General features: G+C 40.0%; 1 protein-coding gene across 3 annotated transcripts in view; it reads left to right on the top strand.

Moving 5' to 3' along the window:
* Positions 1–370: 370 nt before the first annotated feature.
* MID2 (midline 2) overlaps positions 371–18,863 on the top strand; it is an 88,398-nt gene continuing 69,905 nt past the window's right edge. For all 3 annotated transcript variants that reach the window (XM_016198502.2, XM_016198494.2, XM_016198475.2), the window contains exons 1-2: positions 371–425; positions 12,783–13,498. In XM_016198502.2, coding sequence (XP_016053988.2) covers positions 12,839–13,498 — 660 coding nt within the window. In that variant the 5' untranslated portion in view covers positions 371–425; positions 12,783–12,838. The remainder of the gene's footprint in view (positions 426–12,782; positions 13,499–18,863) is intronic.

The raw sequence follows: 18,863 nt of genomic DNA, 5'->3' as shown, positions 1-18,863 counted from the left end.
AGCTTTTGACCAAGGCCAATAAAACACAGCCATTCTCCCTTTGTAAAAAGAAAGAGGGGTTGGGTTTCCTTCAATTGTCTGCCCTTTTCTGTCTCCTCCACTATTTTTGTTTTACTCTATAGTTAACTTTGCATAGAGCAGCTTCATCGAAGGACCTGTGAGGTGGACCTGGGCTCTCATCTTACTGACGGTTGCAAGGGCCTTTTCCTTGTTCTAACCTGGGGGTTTGCGGGACCTGGGGATTGGTGGGTGGGAGAAGAGTTTGGCCATAACCTGCTTTCTGCATTTCACACATATTCTTCCCCCAGTCCCCCTCCCCCCCCCTCACTCGCACGCGCGCGCACACACACGCCCGCTCGGCCCCTCTCGGTGTGTCTTCCTTCAAGATGACTGGGCGTTGGAGAAAAGGCTGCTGGAATCAGCTGGTAGGTACAGTAGTAATCCGAACCCCACCCACCCGCTGCCTTTGCTTGCTCAGGTTTCTTGGGTCACTACTGCCCAGGGAGAAAACAAGTAAACGCGCCTCCAGAGGAGGAGCTGGGGGAGCTGGGAGCCGCAGAGGCGGCGGAAGGTGAGGCCGGGAAGGTGGCTGAGTGTCCGTGCTACTGGGGCCCTTCCCTGTGCTCCCTCGGGGCCTCAGCCCCAGCCCTGTTTGTCCCCACCCCACCCCCCTTTTCAAAGGGATTGCCTTTTTTCCCATCTGCGGCGGCGGAAATGACAGTGTGGTGCTGCTTTGGTGTCATGGTGCTGCTCCTGGATTGAGGGGGTGAAAACTCTTAAGTTTGGCTCTGGGGACCCAGGCGCGGGAGCGTCGCGGCTGCCTTGCTGTCCCTGGCAGGGCGCGCAGGCGGGCGGATCCCGGCTGCTGCGCGGCTGCAGCGGCGAAGGCGAAGGCGAAGGCGAAGGCGAAGGCGAAGGCGAAGGCGAAGGCGAAGGCGAAGGCGAAGGCGAAGGCGGGCGGCGGCCTAGAGGGGCGGCGGTAGCGGCGGCGGCCCGGGATCTCGCGCAGGAGCCGGAGCCAGCTCGCGGCGGAAGCAGGCGAGCACCCTGCGCTCTAGGGAGCGCTCAGGAGATGGCTGGCACCTGGGAACACTCTGGGTAAAACGCGCCCCTTCGCCACGGTCCCTGTGGGCCGAGCTCCCCCGCACGCGCAGGGCTGGATCCCAGCTCTGGCCGCCTCTCAGGTGTCGCCGGGGCCCGGCGCGGGCTCCCGGGTTCGGCGGGGCAGGGTGATGGGGCCCGCGAGGCTCGAGGCGGCGGCTGGGGTCCTGGCCCAGCCCTGCCACCCCGTTGCGCCATTGGGGGCCCAGGGGCTTGTCACTGCTGCCCTCATGGGACAGAGTTTGCACTCCCGGGCGCGGGCGGGGGCGGCCCGAGGCCTCCCACACAACCCGGCCGGGCCCAGTGGCCAGCAGAGCGGCTCCTGCCCGTGAGTGGCTTCCCACGCTTCAGCGGCCGGCAGCCTTGGCCCCGGGCGGCGCCCCTCGACCGGCAGTCTGCTGGGGGGTGACTGCTGTGGCAGCCAGAGATGCTGCGGACACCCTGCCCACAGGGAGGGCAGGCAAAACTTAATCCCTTTTCTGCCAGGGGAGTGATCTTTGAGTCTCTGTCTGGGCGGTTCCTTATTTCTGGCCTACCTCTGAGACCAGCTCAGTGGGGGAGAGGGGAAACTTACTTATGTCCACTGGACTGCCTGCGACTGAGTCTCAGAGAGGTAGTGTTTTTCTGTTCTTGGCTCGAAAGAATTAAGTAAATAACTGCAGAGTAGATTTACAGAAACATCTTTGGTGATGATAAGGTTTAGGCTACTTAGCACTTTGTGTACAGCACCTTATTTCTTAGAGGCTTCTCTTGGAGCAGGAAATTGGAATCCTGCGGTGGTTGTGTTCTTCACTGTGTCTCTTCCACACTTCCCAACCCGACTTCGCACTCACTTTCCTTCTACGTTATCACACACCTACCTGTCCACCCAAATCTCCCACCAGAACCCACCCATCCCTCCATCGGCCTGTGTACCCCCAGCTTTCCAGCCATGCAGCCTCTTGCTTCTCAACCAGTTTGTCATTTTCAGGATTTCTGAGTGTAGGGCATGTGTTCAGTGATGGTGTGTCTCTGATGAGGAGCCCTTACGAAAGAATATATTACAGACTGTAGATAGACAAATGCTGTCTGAGGGTTGATTCCTCTGATTCTCAGGTTGGCCCATAAGAGCTGCCCTTAATATCATTCTTTTCCCTCCCAGTACTCTAACCAGTTATTGGGCCATGTTCCAATAGAAGGGAAATGCTGAAGAGAGAGTCCCTCCCCTACTTCCCACTCTACCCCCAACCCTCTCCACTCACCATGCCCTGAGAGGGAAACAGTCTACTATTTTTATATATTCCTGCCAAATCAATTAACTTCATAGAGATATATAATGTGAATTAGATATTTTTTTCTGATTGTTCCTCACAACTTGATTTATGTGGTTGAAATACAGGTCTAGGAGCTGAGATGATTAGAGAATTCATCCCAAATCATATGTTGCATTGTCTTTATGGCCTTAGGACATTCCTCTGACCTTTCTTTCATAGTTGATGCACTTGTGTGAAAGGCACATAATATTGTGTACTGAGTAGTGTGAGCCTTCTCTTGGTCTTTTGAAGATGGAAGGGCTCTATAAACCCTCAGCATTATGCTTTTCAAAGAAAGTGCTTCATTTACCTTTTTATTGGTATAATAGATTGGGTGTAAGTAGGAACCCTAGTTTCTGGAAACCTTAACTTGCAATTATTAGCCCCCTGAGCCAAATCTATCACTGTACTTAGGTCCTAAGTCTGTTTTTCTCCCCTAATGCACAAACAACTGAATGAAACATAAATAAAACTAGACATACAGAGTAATGGTGATCATTTTAAGTCGAGGCTTAAATCATATCTAATGTACTCCAACCTAACAATCTGATTCAGGCTCATTTGAAAACCTCACCCATTTTTAGCCTTTATGGGGGCAGTTAATTTCTACTGAAAAGTGGCATAAATAATTTTAGGCATGGCAATATAAGTATGATTAGTATCTAGCAGAGGTGAGTCAATGATATTTATTAAGTGCCTACAATGTGCAGAGGCCTCCACTGACTGGACTGAGGCCCGAGCCTTGGCCTAGTATTTTGGCCTCCTGCTTGTTTGAGGCCTGCTTCCTTACTTGCAGCTGCAGGATTAGGACAGGGAGGGGCTGTGAGGGGTAGGGTAGAGGCTAGGGACATGAAGGGGCAATTGTTTCTCTGGTTTACTTTCTTGACTAGTAGACTTCTCATCTAGCATGTTGTGCCTTGCATGCCCCCTCCCCCCCCCAGAAGTACTGCCTCAAATCAGAGTGACTTGATTGCTTTGCAAATGTATCATTTGAACAGTGCAAATTAATTTAGATGAAGTTGGTTTAGTTAATCCCTCCTCTTTAAGTGCAGGGCAACCTGCTCCAACTTGCAGATCCTAAAACTGTGCCAGTGGAGTCTCATAATTGCATCCAAAAATTGCTCTGGGTAGTGAGCCTATCCATTTCCTCATCCCTCTTCCCATAAAATATGCTGACACCATGACAGCCAAGAAGGAAACTGCAGGAGGAGTATGTCTTTACCACTCACCAAACCTCATTGGCTTGGTGAAGCGGTGAGAATGTCTTCTTTTCACTGTATCCCTTGGCACTCAGGTTCTCTCTTTACCAACTGGGACACAGAGCCCTAAAAAGAAGGTAAAGACAAGTCTGAGACACAGAATGTGTCTCAGATGGCTGTTCTCAAAGGTACCTGCTTGGCCTCATGTGTGTCTGTTGCTCAGTCTTTATGGATTTTGGTAACTCCGAAGCCATCAAGCCATGGGATTTGGATGCTAGTGGAGACCAGTGGGTGCTGCATTTCCATTTAACATTAAGTGTTTTTCTTCTGTGCAAAGGGGAACATGAGGTAGTATGTTTGCAAAATAATTCCTTAACCTGGATATCTTGACTTAGAGCCTTGCATCATCAAAATATGACATGTAATACATTGATACTGGATATATGATGGATCAGGAGAGTTCAGTTTTTCACTTTTTGGTGAGTGAAATATTGCATTAAGATCTATATTTCTGGTCTCTCAAAACATCTAGTTCATCACTGAGCAGAGTAGAGAAAAGAATAGAAAAGTGTTTCTCAACCATTGTATTGAATAATGCTAACAAGTCTGAGAAGACCAGATAGGTGGTGTTGAGACAAGAAATTTATTTCATTTTTATTGAATTTATTCAAGCAACACTAGTTAACAAAATTATATAGGTTTCAGGTGCACAATTATACAACACATCATCTGTACACTGTATTGTGTGTTCACCACCCCAAGTCAAGTCTACGTTCATCACCATTAATCCCACCTATACCCTCCTCCACCTCTTCCCACCCCCTTCCCTCTGAGACAAGAAATGTATATCCAATTATTCCCCTGTGCAGGCTGCTAGTCCTCTTTTTATTTTCCCCCTTCCCCAAGGATCAACATATGCTTCTCTTTTCATTTTTCATGAAGTAAAAGTCTGCTAAGAATCTTCCATGGGCACTGGAGGTCTGGCTATTTCTACTGTTTGTCTTTTTCCATCTTCCCCTTCTTGATGGCCATAGGCCGACATCATTTTTCAAAAGTCAATCTCCCAGCTTCTCCATTTTCCTTAGAAATCCTATAGGCTGGTAAAACTACCTTATGTTTAAAGTATGGGTGGTGAAAGGATTTTGAGTAATGTGCCAAAATCCCACTACTCCGTTCTCCATGCACACTAGGGTGTTGGTTCAACCTAAGTGGGTTAGCAAAGTATCCTTAGTAAGGCTTGTCCTACTTGGGTTCTTGTCTCCCTGCAGAGCTCTGACTGCCTGACCTTGGGCTTTGTCTCAGCCTCTTTCCTGTAGGTCAGACTCCTCTAGTTGATGAACAGAACAGTGTCCCCAGGCTCTGGCTTTCCTCTTACAGAGAGCAAATGGTCTGATAACAAACTCATTATATAATCTAAATTCTCATGCAACAGAAAATACCAGTATTTACAATTTGCTGAGTTAGGAGCATAATGTATGGGCATGGTAGATAATGCTAATACAGGACAGTGAAGTATCTGAATGTATACAGCCCAGAGATAGAAAATGGTTTATGGTCTAGAATCCTTGATTGCTTTGTCTATAGCCCTTTGTTCAGTGTTGCTAGGATCCATGTTGTTCCTAGGGGAGTAGAAGCTTCATTTCAAATAGGCTTCTGTTCTCCATCCCTTGTTTCTGTCCTGAACTTGGGGTCCTCTCAGCCTAACATTCAACAGCATGCCCTATATACCTATATCGCCAATTTTATTCTGTGGAAGTAGAGGTGCCTGTCCATTCAGGTGTGCCACTGAACATTTAAACATTTACAGATATTTCATTGGGTAACAGAGATTGAAAAAACAGTCTTAGAATAAATGGAAAGCTATACTGGTAGCAGTGGTTAAATTAAGTTTGTTCTCTGTTTGTTTCCTAACCTTGCAATTGCCAGTGCAATCTGCGTTAAGGTAAAAGTGCTATGAATTGTACTTAAGATTCCTGACAATTATCATGTGTTACCTTGGCAAATCTGTTTCTTAGTTACTTAGATTATATCTCTTGCAGTTGCAGCAGATTTAGGACTTTTAGTTCTACTATTGTGATATTAATTTTAATGTCTTTGATGACTATATTGTATAAAATAACAAATGGTTGGATTTAGGAGCTAATTATTATAAATATTAAATCCACATACTATAAAATATTAAGTAGGCTTTAATAACCTATTAGACAGTAAGTGACTCTGGCACACTGTCATTTGGTAATCAACCTCCAGTCCTGAGCTCTCTCTGTGCATGATGAAAGCTTAAGAGAAAAGAAGAAAGGCATTTCCTCCCTTGGGGAACTCCAGTCTAACAGGGGAGACATATGAGTATAATGAATACCACAATCAGATACATGGTCCTCCAGAATACTTGTGGGGGAGTGTGATTGTCCTCTATTATGTCAACCATATATTTGGGATGAATTTTCAAAGGAGACTTGACTTAGGGTGATGAACACATAATATAATATATAGATTATATATTGTAGAATTGTACACCTGAGTCCTATATAATTTTATTAACTAATGTCACCCCAATAAATTCAGTAAAAATGAAATAAAATAAAACAAATGGTAGGGCATTTATATTTATTATAAATGGCAATAAAAATTGTTTTTCCAAATAATAAAAATTACTGCTTTCTTTAATAACTTACTTTGTATCTATCATCTGTGAATGTATGATGAGAATATCTATATTTGTAAAGCAAATTAATTCTTTTATCCTCATCATATCCTCACAAGAGCTTGTGAGATGAGTAGGGCAGGTAGTTGTCATTTGACAGATGAGGAGGCTATGGCCCAAATAGTTTAAAGGTCTTACCTAGAATCATTCAGCTAATTCAGTTTAGAGTCAGGACTACAACCAGGCTTTATTATGAGGATCAAATGAGATAGTGGCTTTGGAACCACTTGAAAAGTATAAAATAACACACAAATGTAAGATGACTGTTACTGTTAATTATACTTATTGACCACCTAGCCTCTTTTTTTTGGGGGGGGGGGTGTTCTATTTTCACTATTTATCCTTTTAGGGTGAGAATTCTATGCATTGGTTTCCTTTTATGTTCCCAAATGATCTTTTTTGAACTTTAAGAGTTTTTTTCCTATTACTAGTATTCTAGGATTTTCTTGTCTTCTTTTTCAGTTTCAAACTGTGTTCTCACTCATTTATACTCCTATGTGACTCCCCTCCCTTTTAGTTGTCCTCTGAAACACCCATTATATCTTTCTTGAGGTACAGCAGGCAAAGCCAGCCACTGCCCTCATCACCTTGGCTTAGCCAAGGAAAATTAATGCATTTTGTTTATTTCCAGTTCCTCTTATGATGATGCCCATTGCTTGTCAGCCTTTCTAGTCACACTAATAAATAAGAGTTGTGTTTTGAAGGGCTAGTTTTCAGTAATCCAAGGTGTCATTCCTATGCGATAACAGTTAGCAAGAGCTCTGTAATAATAGGATACCAGACCTGGGCAGCATCTTAAAGAGATCATCTGGTGATTCTCATCCAACTTGAATGATATTTTATAGTTAAGGAAGCATCAGACTAAGCCAGGACTTAATTGCTTATTCCCCAAATCAAGGAGACAGTTTCTAGCATTTTAAGGAAGAGCTCATAGGACATTATGTTAATATCCTAAAGAATGTTTACTTTATATTAATTTGTCTTTTAAACAAATCCTACAACTCAGCTCAGTCTTTATTCTACAGCCCAGAGGTCAGGCTTTTCTCTGAAGAAGGAGGGACCATGGCTCAGGGAGGTAGTGAGAGCCCAGAGCCATGCTCTGCAGATCTAAAAGATGAACACTAGATGGAATATAAACTTTTGAAATAAGTGGGCATTTAATTATGTTCAAATAACGTTTGAAATAATAAAATTCTGCCAAGTGCAGATCATGAGTTGTCTCTCTGATTAGAGTTAACTGAATGCTGGGTTTGAAGGGTGATGCAGACATCAGTCTTTTCATTTTGTGATGTAGAATGTATTTTTATCTTAATCACCTGCTTTTAAACTCCTCTTTTCTCTTTCTACCTACTCACACAGCCTTATACCTTCTTATAGTTTATTCTCATCAATGTTTTCTTCAGGGTGAAGATAAGCCATGTATAAACAATTTTATAATAGAGCAAGGGCAGATACATGAACATACTCATTTGATGACATGGAATCAACTAAATGATATGGAAGGGAACAAATAAGTGTATGTGGACGTGGACATTTGTTTTTTATCATGACAATTGGTCTGCTCTCCCAGATATTTCATCAATGCATTTTTATGACAGACCATTGTGTTTTCTGGGAAATGCTTCATGATTACCTGTCATTGGATTGCACCCTATCAGGTTAACACCCTGTCTTTATGCTTAGCAAATACTCTAATTCTGCATTGATTAGTGATTCACAAACTTTTAGAAGTTGCAACACTCTGCCACTGTTTTATTTTTGTCATACCATACCCCCATACTTCCTAAAAGTATTTTATGATATAGGAGTAAAATAATTTTAAGAGTTTTATATTTTTTAAATGAATAAAATTGGGAACTGAGAATTTTGTGACACCCATTAGTCATTAAAAATATCCCAGGATATTGCAAAACCTAGACAAGGAATTGCTTACCTAGAAAAATAATAGAAAGGTATAAACAATCCAATAGTTTAGAAATACTACATAATTACATGGTTGACTATAGTATAGTATAGTATAGTATAGTATAGTATAGTATAGTATAGTATAGTATAGTATAGTATAGTATAGTAGTATAGTATAGTATAGTATAGTATAGTATAGTATAGTATAGTATAGTATAGTATAGTGGTTAACTTCACACTCTGAGGTCAGATCTGGGTTTGAAACTTTTTAAAATTGAGGTAGATATAATTCAGTTATAATATTCACCATTTTAAAGTATACAATTCATTAGCTTTTAGTATATGCACAAAGTTTTGCAACCATCACTACTATCTAATTTCTGAACATTTTCATCATGCAGAAAAGAAACTCCATACCAATTAACAGTAACTCTGTATTCCCCAACTCCCCCAACCTCCCAGCCTTTGGCAACCACTAATCTATTTTCTGTTTTTATGGGTTTGTCTATTCTAGATATCATAAATGGAATCATACAATTTGAAGCCCTTTGTGACTGGATTCTTTCAGTTAGAATAATGTTCTCAAAGTTCACCTATGTTGTAGGACATACCAGTACTTTATTCCTTTTTCTTGCTGAATAGTATTTCATTATATGGATATACCACATTTGTTTACCCATTCATCACTTGATGGACATTTGGGTTGTTTCCATCATTTTGATATTATGAATAATGCTGCTATGAACATTGTGTACAAGTTTTTGGGTATGTCTTGAATTTTTCTGGATCATATGGTAACTTTACATTTAACCTTTTGAGGAATTGCTGAACTATTTGCCAAAGCAGCTGCATCATTTTACATTCCCACCAACAATGTATGAGGGTTCTTGTTTCTCCATATCCTGGTTGACACTTGCTATATTTAAAAAATTATAGCTATCCTAGTGAATGTGAAGTAATATTATAGCCAGCCTAGTGGGTATGAAATGGTATCTCAAAGTGGTTTTGATTTGTATTTCCCTAATGGCTAATGATGTTGAGTATCTTTGCATATGCCTATTGATCATTTATATATCTCCTTTTGAGGAACATTTATTCAAATCCTTGCCCATTTTTGAACTTTTTGTCTTTTTATTGTTAAGTTGCAAGAGTTATGTATATTTCTAGATACTAGACCTGTATCACGTATATAATCTGCAAATATTTATTTTTCTCATTCTGTGAGTTGTATTTTTAACTTTCTTGATGGTGTCATTTGTAGCACAGAAATTTTTAATTTTGAAGTTCGAGTTATCTGTTTTTTCCTTTAGTTGATTGAGCAGTTAAGAAACCCTTGCTTAACCTAAGCTCATGAAGAATTACACCTGTTTCCTTCCAAGAGTTTTATACTTTCTGCAATTATATTTAGATCATTGATCCATTTTGAGTTGATTTTTATGTATGGTGTAAGGTAGGGCTCTAACTTTATCCTTTTGCATGCAGATATCCATTTATCCCAGCACTATTTGTTGAAAAGATTATTCTTTCTCCCATTGAATTGTCTTAATATTCTTGTTAAAAGTCAATTGACCATAAATATATGAGTATATGAGTTTATTTCTGGACTCTCAGTTGTATTCTGGGTCTGATTCTTAGCTTTGCTACTTGCAAACAAGTGTGACCCTGGATAATATGACATACACAGAACATTTTTCAAACAGTTCTAGAAGATTCAGGAATCCCTGGTTAAAAATCCTATTTTGACCTTATCTAAGGCAATCCTGAACCATACCATACTTTCCCAAGCTTAATTTCATAGGTTCAAGTCCACACTTACTTGGGAACAATTTCAGGATTCTAGGAAAAATTAATGAGCTTTTCCTCAGTACAGAATTTATACAACATCATCCTAAGACTTAGAAGACTTACGGTACTCTATTTTATATAGTTTTCAACACATAGACATGTCTTTCAGCAATACTCCTAACCAATTGTCATTTTGGTGAGAGGCGTACTTGACCCTCCCAGGTAGCTTCCAACACAGACATTGAGGAATGCAGACATGCAGTTCTGGAAGAGGCAGTTATAGAAATGCAATGTGAGATGGAGATAGGCCTAGAAGAAAGAGATACAATTTTGGAAGATTCTCGGAATGGAGAGGCAGATTCAGAGAAATTCAGAGGGACACAGAGACAAAAATAGAAGCGGAAATATGCTGTTTAGAAACCCTCTTGTAAATAGTCAAGATAAACTTCAGTGAAGGAGGTGAGATGATTGAAATAGAGGTGTAGGGAAAAGAGCACAGGCATTGTGACACAGTACTCTGGGTATGTATGTTCCTGGTTGATTTACTTAATGCTGAGCCTCAAATTCCTAACTATAATACAGATATAGCAGTAGTACTTCCTCACAGGTTTCTTCATAGAATTTAATGAAATAATGTGTGTAAAGTGGTTAATACAGGACTCAGAATACAGGATGTGCTCTATAAATGCTAAGTCCCTTTCTAACTTCTTCTACTTTAAGGGATTCTTTATTTAACAATTATTGAAATACCTAGTGTGTGTGAAGCACCATGATTTGAATAAACTATGAAATAGTTGATGCCCTCAAGGAACAGAGAGAGTTAGCTGGAGACACAGATATGTAAATGAAATAAAACAATGTTCTGAAAGCTACCAGTGGTTGAGGTGATAAACATGTAAACAAGAGAACTCCTAGTTTTCTAAGCTTGGATGGTGATATTAACCAGATAGAGAAAACTGGAAGAGGAGCAGGTATTTGTTTGTTATTTCCAGGGAGGGGAGAATAACAAGTTCACTTATGGGCATGTTGAATTGAGCAGGGAAGCTATCAAAGGCAATATTCCTGCCTTGAGTGGAAGTTGGAATCTATCATCTCCAAAGTTTCTTCCAGTTCTAAGATTTTATGATATATGTATATTTTAATTATTTTACTTTATCTCTGTAGGTAAATGTTGATTGTTGTTATAAGGTACAGAATACTAGCCAACAATTTTCAAGCACTTTTAAACTGTAAAATAAGAATACTACATGTCTCATTTTTTAAAAAGTGGTTATACAAACATCTGAACTTAGCAAACTGAGAGTGACTGTTTTACAAAAAGATTCTTTGCTTTTAAAGTTCAGTTCCCTATAGATTTCTGCAAAATAGCTAGTTTTTTTCAGAGTAATTAAGAGGTTTGATTTAGAAACAGCTTTTAGGGATAAATCTATTGTACTTTTTCAGAAAGTGTAATTGTACTCAGTATTTAAGTATCCTGTGAGAAGGCTATTTGGGTATCTCTGATAGATGACCAAATCTGAACAAATATCAGTGGCAGAATTAAATTCTCAAGCCCTGATGAGTATCTCCAATGATAGTGAGATGATGAATAAAAGTTGTTCAAAAGCAAAAGGATAAATAGGATTAACACTTTTAGTCAGTAAGATATTTTACATTGCTCCTTAGTTAAGGCTAGCTTAGAATATTCATGTGTTGATTTTAATTAATGGAAAACCTGTGGCAGCAAGTATCTATATGTTCAGCTCAGAAATGTCTATGAGAGAAGAGATAGATTGACCAAGAGGTTAGTTTTTTTTTAGTTGGGTGACTTCTTTTATTCTGATGCACACTAAAATGAAGATTACCACATCTGAAAATTTCTGGCTCCGCACTTCGCTAATTTATATCTAGATATTAATTTGCATCTTGTTATGTTTTAGGAAGTATGAAAAGACACATGGGGAGGTGAGCTTCATAGCAGACTTGTGCTAGTTCAGCAGGTGTTAAAACCAACTGACGCCACAAGGTAATATGTCTTAATTATTGATCAGCAACTATTGCTGAGTAAGTTGAAAAGTTGAAATCATAGCTCATTTAGTTTGATGAAATGAAGACTTTTCTGGAGGTGAGGGAAGAAAGTGAAAATGAAAACTATCATCTTTTGTCTCTAGTACCTCAGTTTACTAGAAATGGGATGGAACAGAAATTTCTATACGTGTTAGTAAGAAGCAATTCAGATTCATACTCTTAAGAACTTGCCATCCTGTAAGCAAGAACTACATATTTTAAAGCTCTCTCTTCTTTTTATGCAGGCTCCCAGAATGGAATCATTTCAAGAACTAGTGAGTTAGTTTGGAATACGGCCTTGTTTTCCTTCCACTATATGTGTAATAGGAGCAGCCCCTATATTTTACCTTGAAGTAAAATAGAGAACAATATTGGAAAATGGAGATTGAGAATTTTGCGGGACCTCAGGCTCGTCATAGTTGAGGACAAGAAATGTCAGTGGAAGATATGTGAGAGAATGATGCATGCCAATGTTGTGAGCTGGAATAGTAATGTTAATCAGTAAACCAGGATTCTGAGGTGGCCACTATGTTCTATTTATTAGTGAAGGAAAATAAACGGAGGCATTTGTCAAAAACAAGGTTTGAAGGGGGAGAAAGGCTTTCTAATTAATTCCCAAATTGCTTTTCTATTACTCCAGCATCCCTGGGGAATCCAGCATGTAAAGTCTCCATTGGTTAGTGAATAATTATACTACATTCACTTTTCCCTTGGAAATGCTTAATGACTCTTGCTTTGTATTCCTTGCAGGTGACATCCCAGCCTCTGTGGTTCTTAATGCCTCAGCAGGATTATTTTCACTAAAGATGGAAACACTGGAGTCTGAATTGACATGCCCAATCTGCCTAGAGTTGTTTGAAGACCCCCTTCTGCTCCCTTGTGCTCATAGCCTTTGCTTCAGCTGTGCCCATCGCATCTTGGTCTCCAGCTGCAGCTCTGGTGAATCCATTGAACCCATTACTGCTTTCCAGTGTCCTACGTGCAGGTATGTTATCTCGCTGAACCACCGGGGCCTGGATGGCCTCAAGAGGAATGTGACTTTGCAGAACATTATTGACCGCTTCCAGAAGGCTTCAGTCAGTGGGCCCAATTCTCCAAGTGAGAGCCGCCGGGAGAGGACTTATAGGCCCAGCACCACCATGTCTAGTGAGCGAATTGCTTGCCAGTTCTGTGAACAGGACCCACCAAGAGATGCAGTGAAAACATGCATCACGTGTGAGGTTTCCTACTGTGACCGTTGCCTGAGGGCCACACACCCCAACAAGAAGCCTTTCACCAGCCACCGCCTGGTGGAACCAGTGCCAGACACACATCTTCGAGGGATCACCTGCTTGGACCATGAGAATGAGAAAGTGAACATGTATTGTGTCTCTGATGACCAATTGATCTGTGCCTTATGCAAACTGGTGGGGCGCCACCGAGACCATCAGGTTGCGTCCCTGAATGATCGATTTGAGAAACTCAAGGTAAGGGATCTGGGAAATATCCCTTATACAACTTTGTCTCTTTATACACAGTTATATAGGTAGCAAGTTCCCTAATTAAATGGGTCACTTTTCTTATCTAAAAAGTGAGTTAACTCCAAGTTGTTCTCATGAGGAATAACCTACTCACCTGCAAGCTCTCACTGGAATCTATTTCATATGTTGCATAAGCCTGCCTGTGTCTGGCCAATTCTGGGGGATTTGGCCCATGGCCCACCACACCAGTAGTCCATCTAGGAAAACAGCACCCTCTTTCCTCTTTCAGTGACATATTGCACACTGCATATCTTTGCCATGATCTTTCCACCCCTTCTTTTAAGTATGTGAGTACCTGTGTAGGTATGCTACAATTAGCATTTGCGCTGATTTGCATATTTGTGTATAGCAATGGGAAGGCTGGGTGTGTCTCTGTGTAGGTGTGGGTGGAGGTGTACTAGTAGGTGAGAGATTTTTGTGGAGGACAATAGTGTATGTTTGCACACTCAGTACTCTAAAGAAAAAATGTTTGGCACTGGCCACTACAAATTGCCATTAAGCTCTTAACACAGGGCTAATTCTAAGCCTACTTTAAAAAACAACAACAAAAAAATTAAAGTAAACAATAAAAAACAGATGAAAAAGGAACTTCAGTGTACCTTGAGGTCAGGGGGAATGATCAAATACCTGAACTAAACATTTAAACCGAAGGCCATAAATATTTAATTCAATATCAGATTTTGTGCCAATGTTCATTTTTTGTGGTTTATTGACTGAAACACTTGTTTGCAGTCCCTGCCTTGAAAATTCCTAGTCTTTCATTTGTGTTCAGTGGACAGTTTTCCGAAGTTGTTGGGCCATATAATATTTATGTGCAAGTCTAAGTGCCTATTTTTAAAGCCCTACTACCTCATGTTGATGTTAAAATATCATATCCAGCAAATTGTTTTATTCCCATTGCCTGCCGAATATGTGGTTTATCTTCTCTTTAAAAGGGAGCAACTTAGAATTTCCAGAAAAATAAAATGTGTAAATGAGTGAGATTACCACTGCTAAATAGAGCCTGAATATATAAGCCAAGCTCTAAGGAAGATCTAGATATGATAAAAGGAGGGCAAGAAAGGGGTGGAGAGTTTCCTCTTGCTGTGCTCTGGAAAAGTCAATGTAACTTAGGTAAAATTTATGACATTGGTGAGGGCAGCAATACTCAGAAAAGGATACATGTACTCTCCTGTAATTTGTGCAAGCAATATTGAGAGTAGTCATATTTACAATGCTTTGTGCCTTTTTTATTGTTATTTATATCTAATATTTATAAATTTGTACATAGTTCAATGATTATGTTTATTTCATGCAAGGTGATATTATATTGAGTGGAGTAAGCCAGTCACAGAAAGGCAAATATCAAATGATCTCACTTATAAGTGGAATCTCATGGACATAATATACTGATGAACAAAATAGGTTCAGAGGTATGGATGCAGGGAACAGACTATCAGATATGGGGCGGGGGTAGGGAGGAGGGAGGAAGGCAGTGGAGACAGGAAGAGATTAACCAAAGAACTTATATACATATATGCAAAACCAATGGACAGAGACAATAGTGTGGTGAAAGCCTGGGGTGGGGCAGGTGCTGGGAGGAGGGAGACAAAGAGGGGGGGAATTCGGGAACATCTGTAATACTGTCAACAATAAAAAAAGACTGTAGGGAAGAATAATCTTATTAACTTCAATTCTTAGAGTCATAAGAAGTTAGGCCTTGATCTTGGCCTAGTTGAAGGCCAACACTACAAAGTGGTATAAACTAAGAGTATGATAGGTTAAGCAATTTGGTCAAAGTCACAAAATTGGAACCGGAACTCAGCTTCTAGACCATGAGTTCAGGATCCTTTGTAGTGCAACCTGCTGCCACTTTATTTTAGACCACTTTTCCCCATGAAATGTGATTTTAAACTAAACATTATGCTCCAGCAATTACATATCTTATGGGTCACAGATAGACTATTAACAGCATCAAGGAAAGGACATATTGTATAAACTTACAGCTCCATAATGGCAAAAGATGGGGGGTTTGCAGGAAGAGTGGGGGATATGAAGAGGATGGAACAATCTCTGCCAAATATTTGCAGGTGTTAGAACTATAATAAGGCCTTGAGAAATATTCCAAACAGAAAAATCTGTATCCATATGTACTATTGAGATAACAAAAGACTGGATGGAATAAGCCTGTATCTACAGGACACCAGCTTTTTGAAAACATCCAAAAACATGAAAACATTGAATGATGGATTAGACATTTGGCATCGTGAAGCTATGGCCCTCGTTTCCAGGGATGGATGGAACACAAAAATATTTTACCAAAATATACTTTAGTCTGTAACTAATCAGTAATTTTCAGAGTAAGAAAGGCCAGATTTTGAATCGTTCCCCTTTAATTTTTGAAGGAAATGTGCAGAAAAATCTGATTATAAATTAAGTGGAAACTTTTTTTGCTCATTTTTGGACAGAGAGTGGAAACATATGAATCATTCCCAGCCATGTGGTTTGTTATATTGCCTGGAACATCTTGAATTTGGGGAGGGAGAGGGAAGTACTGCTTGTGTGTGTGTGGGGGGGGGGAGCACTTTGTTTTGGTGCCAAGTGTAAAAGGATATTAGTACTCCACATAAAGCAGAGAGAAAATCTGACTTTCAGTGTCACATGTACTCACTTTTTTTGAGTTAATTTTAATTTAGAAAAGCATTTAGGATTATCCCCTTAATCTACTTGATGCTTCCCCAAAGAGAAAGGAGAAAGCTGGCTGTCAGAAGCTATGGGGGAGATGGCCTTGAGCATACTCTCCTCGCCCTGAGGGGAGCACTGCAGTCCTACAGGAGAAGGGGAAGAATGGTAGCATATATATATGTACAGATATATATGGGTTTGACTTTCTGGCCAGTAACTGATACAACATTTATTTGTACTTTTTCCTTCTGGAGCTTCATTCTTGGCGTTTATAACTCTCCTTTGTACAAACATCCCTGATTAGGATCAGTATTTGGATCTCTAATATTTATTTGTTCAATAAAGAATAAACAAACCATTATGTAATAGATGCAAGGTCAGAATAACCAGAAGCTAGTCTGTCTTCTTAGCATGTACTCAAAATGGATTAGAGAGTTTGGGATACTTAGTATAGTTTATTATCCTTATTTAGTTGTCTGGTCTACTGACATGTCCTTCAGAAGACTACCAATGGTTTAATTAATTCTTCAATTTCAAAGAATACTTGCGTTCATGACAGTTATTACAATAGTAAGGCCTATCAAAGTAGTTATTTTCTTCATTACCTCTCTTTTTACTTACTATTCACAGTATATAAATTAATTCATGATATGTGCTGCCTCTCTATAAAACCGCTTCACATTTTAGAATTTTCACTGTCACATGAATTTATCCCCTTAGAAAAGATTGATATTATTGTATTAGTAAATGTTCGCTTTATAAAAAAAGATCAATTTCAGTGGCTCTCTATTGGTGATCGATTCCAACTTGATATTCTGAGTCCTGTAAACTTGGTCCTTATACTGCCCTTCTGTCTTTTCCCCACTACCATTCTCAAACATGCTACCTTCATCTACCCAGGGTAGCCTCCTAACTGTCTGCTAAACATACAATTCTCTTTCCCAACTCTTAACTTTCACTCTCACTCATGTTCTTCTCTTGGCCAGCTTAGGAATCCAACCTATTCTTTAGTGCTCAGTTGAAACCCCACAAGGCCACTCCAACATACGCCAACCATACCATAAATTCTTTGAGGTGAGGTACAAGGTCTTTTATTTCTTCAGTATCCTCCTTAGTGTCTAGCACCCATGGACTTTGCTCAAGAAATACAAATGAATTAAATCTTTGTAATGGATTTGCAGGAAGTATACCAGTATCTAAAGCTTGCTTTGGTTCTCATCTTATAAGATATAAATCTGTCTTGCCATTACGATTTCTTTATAAGTCTAAAAAAATATCCTATGAACTAATGATAATGTTTAAAACCAGAGTTTTAGCAAAAGTATGACATGTCCTTAATTTTAAGTGCCTATTCATTTTGATTGCTGGATTTTCCAACTGCCTAACCCTATGGTGACATCTGTATAAATCAGATGTGATTATTATAATTCTCTTTGAGAGTGATGTCTTCACATTTCCAGCCCACAGCCTGCCAAAAATATAGCTGATGAAAACCAGAGGGAATAGAGGAATTTCCTGAAAGGAATAAACAAGCACATTTTCTTTTTCTCATTACATTTCCACAAATTCATTACTACCAATAATTCTTAAATGGAGTTACATTTACACATCAGGGATCTTGTTGTTATAAAATATTACTTAGCATTAGGATTAGCTTTTTGTTATGGGAAGGTAAACCATGCACACACACACACACACACACACACACACACACACACACACACGAAGAGAGACTGAGACAGAGAGAGCTAAAAAGTGCCAGGCAAAGAAGGAAGATGTGAGACTTGGAGAATGTTCAAAGGGAAGCCACAGTGAGAATTAAAAGGTTGGAAAATATGATATTCTGGAATCTTATCATAGTTGATTGCTTGTCCTTCTTCCTACTCACTCTGTCATCCACCCACCCTTCCTCTCTCAGCCACCGCCTTCTCACAGGCATTTGTCTACTCACCCACTTAACACCCACTTCTGTCTGCCAAGACAGATACTCTCTCAACATACCTGCCAATGGGCATGTGACTGTTTCTGAACAAGTGTGAGTATGAAAGAAAGAGAAATGTCTTTATGAGACTGAGTTGAGAGAGGGTATATTTCCATATATATGCATGTGTCACTATATACAAGGGTGTGTGTTTTTGCATGGATGAGTGGCTGAGGATGACTCTGTGTCTATGTGTATCTATAAATGTGTGTCACTATGTGGTGGAGGAGATAATGTCTGTGTTAATTTTCTGTGGTTATCTGTAGATAAGTTGGATATGAGAGGACCATGAGTGTAACGCAGGTTTTCTGTGGCTACCCTAGGGAGGGTTAGGACCTCAGTAGAACCTATCTTGATACTAAGGATCGCCTTAATAAATGAGCAAGTTCATATATTCTCATGATAAGAAAAATCTCCAGGGGACTGTGGCAGGTTATCACAGGTGAAGGGATAAAAAAGTTGTTTCTCACTTTCACTAACTTAGGTACTAAATCACAGTAGCTAAATATAATGAGAGCAAAGAATCTGAGTCCAGATTTGTATTCTCTAAGGTATGGTGTGGACAAGTATGTATGGGGGTGGGGGTAATATCTGTCATAGGGTGTCTCAGCTAAACCAAACTTCAACTCACTATTGTAAAATCATTCTTGCTTGTAGATATGGCTT

This window comes from Miniopterus natalensis, chromosome X (genome assembly GCF_054644295.1).
Source record: "Miniopterus natalensis isolate mMinNat1 chromosome X, mMinNat1.hap1, whole genome shotgun sequence".
Classification (NCBI taxonomy): Eukaryota; Metazoa; Chordata; class Mammalia; order Chiroptera; family Miniopteridae; genus Miniopterus; species Miniopterus natalensis.
The sequence above is the reverse complement of the archived record's forward strand: the minus strand, read 5'-3'. Positions and strand labels throughout refer to the sequence as shown.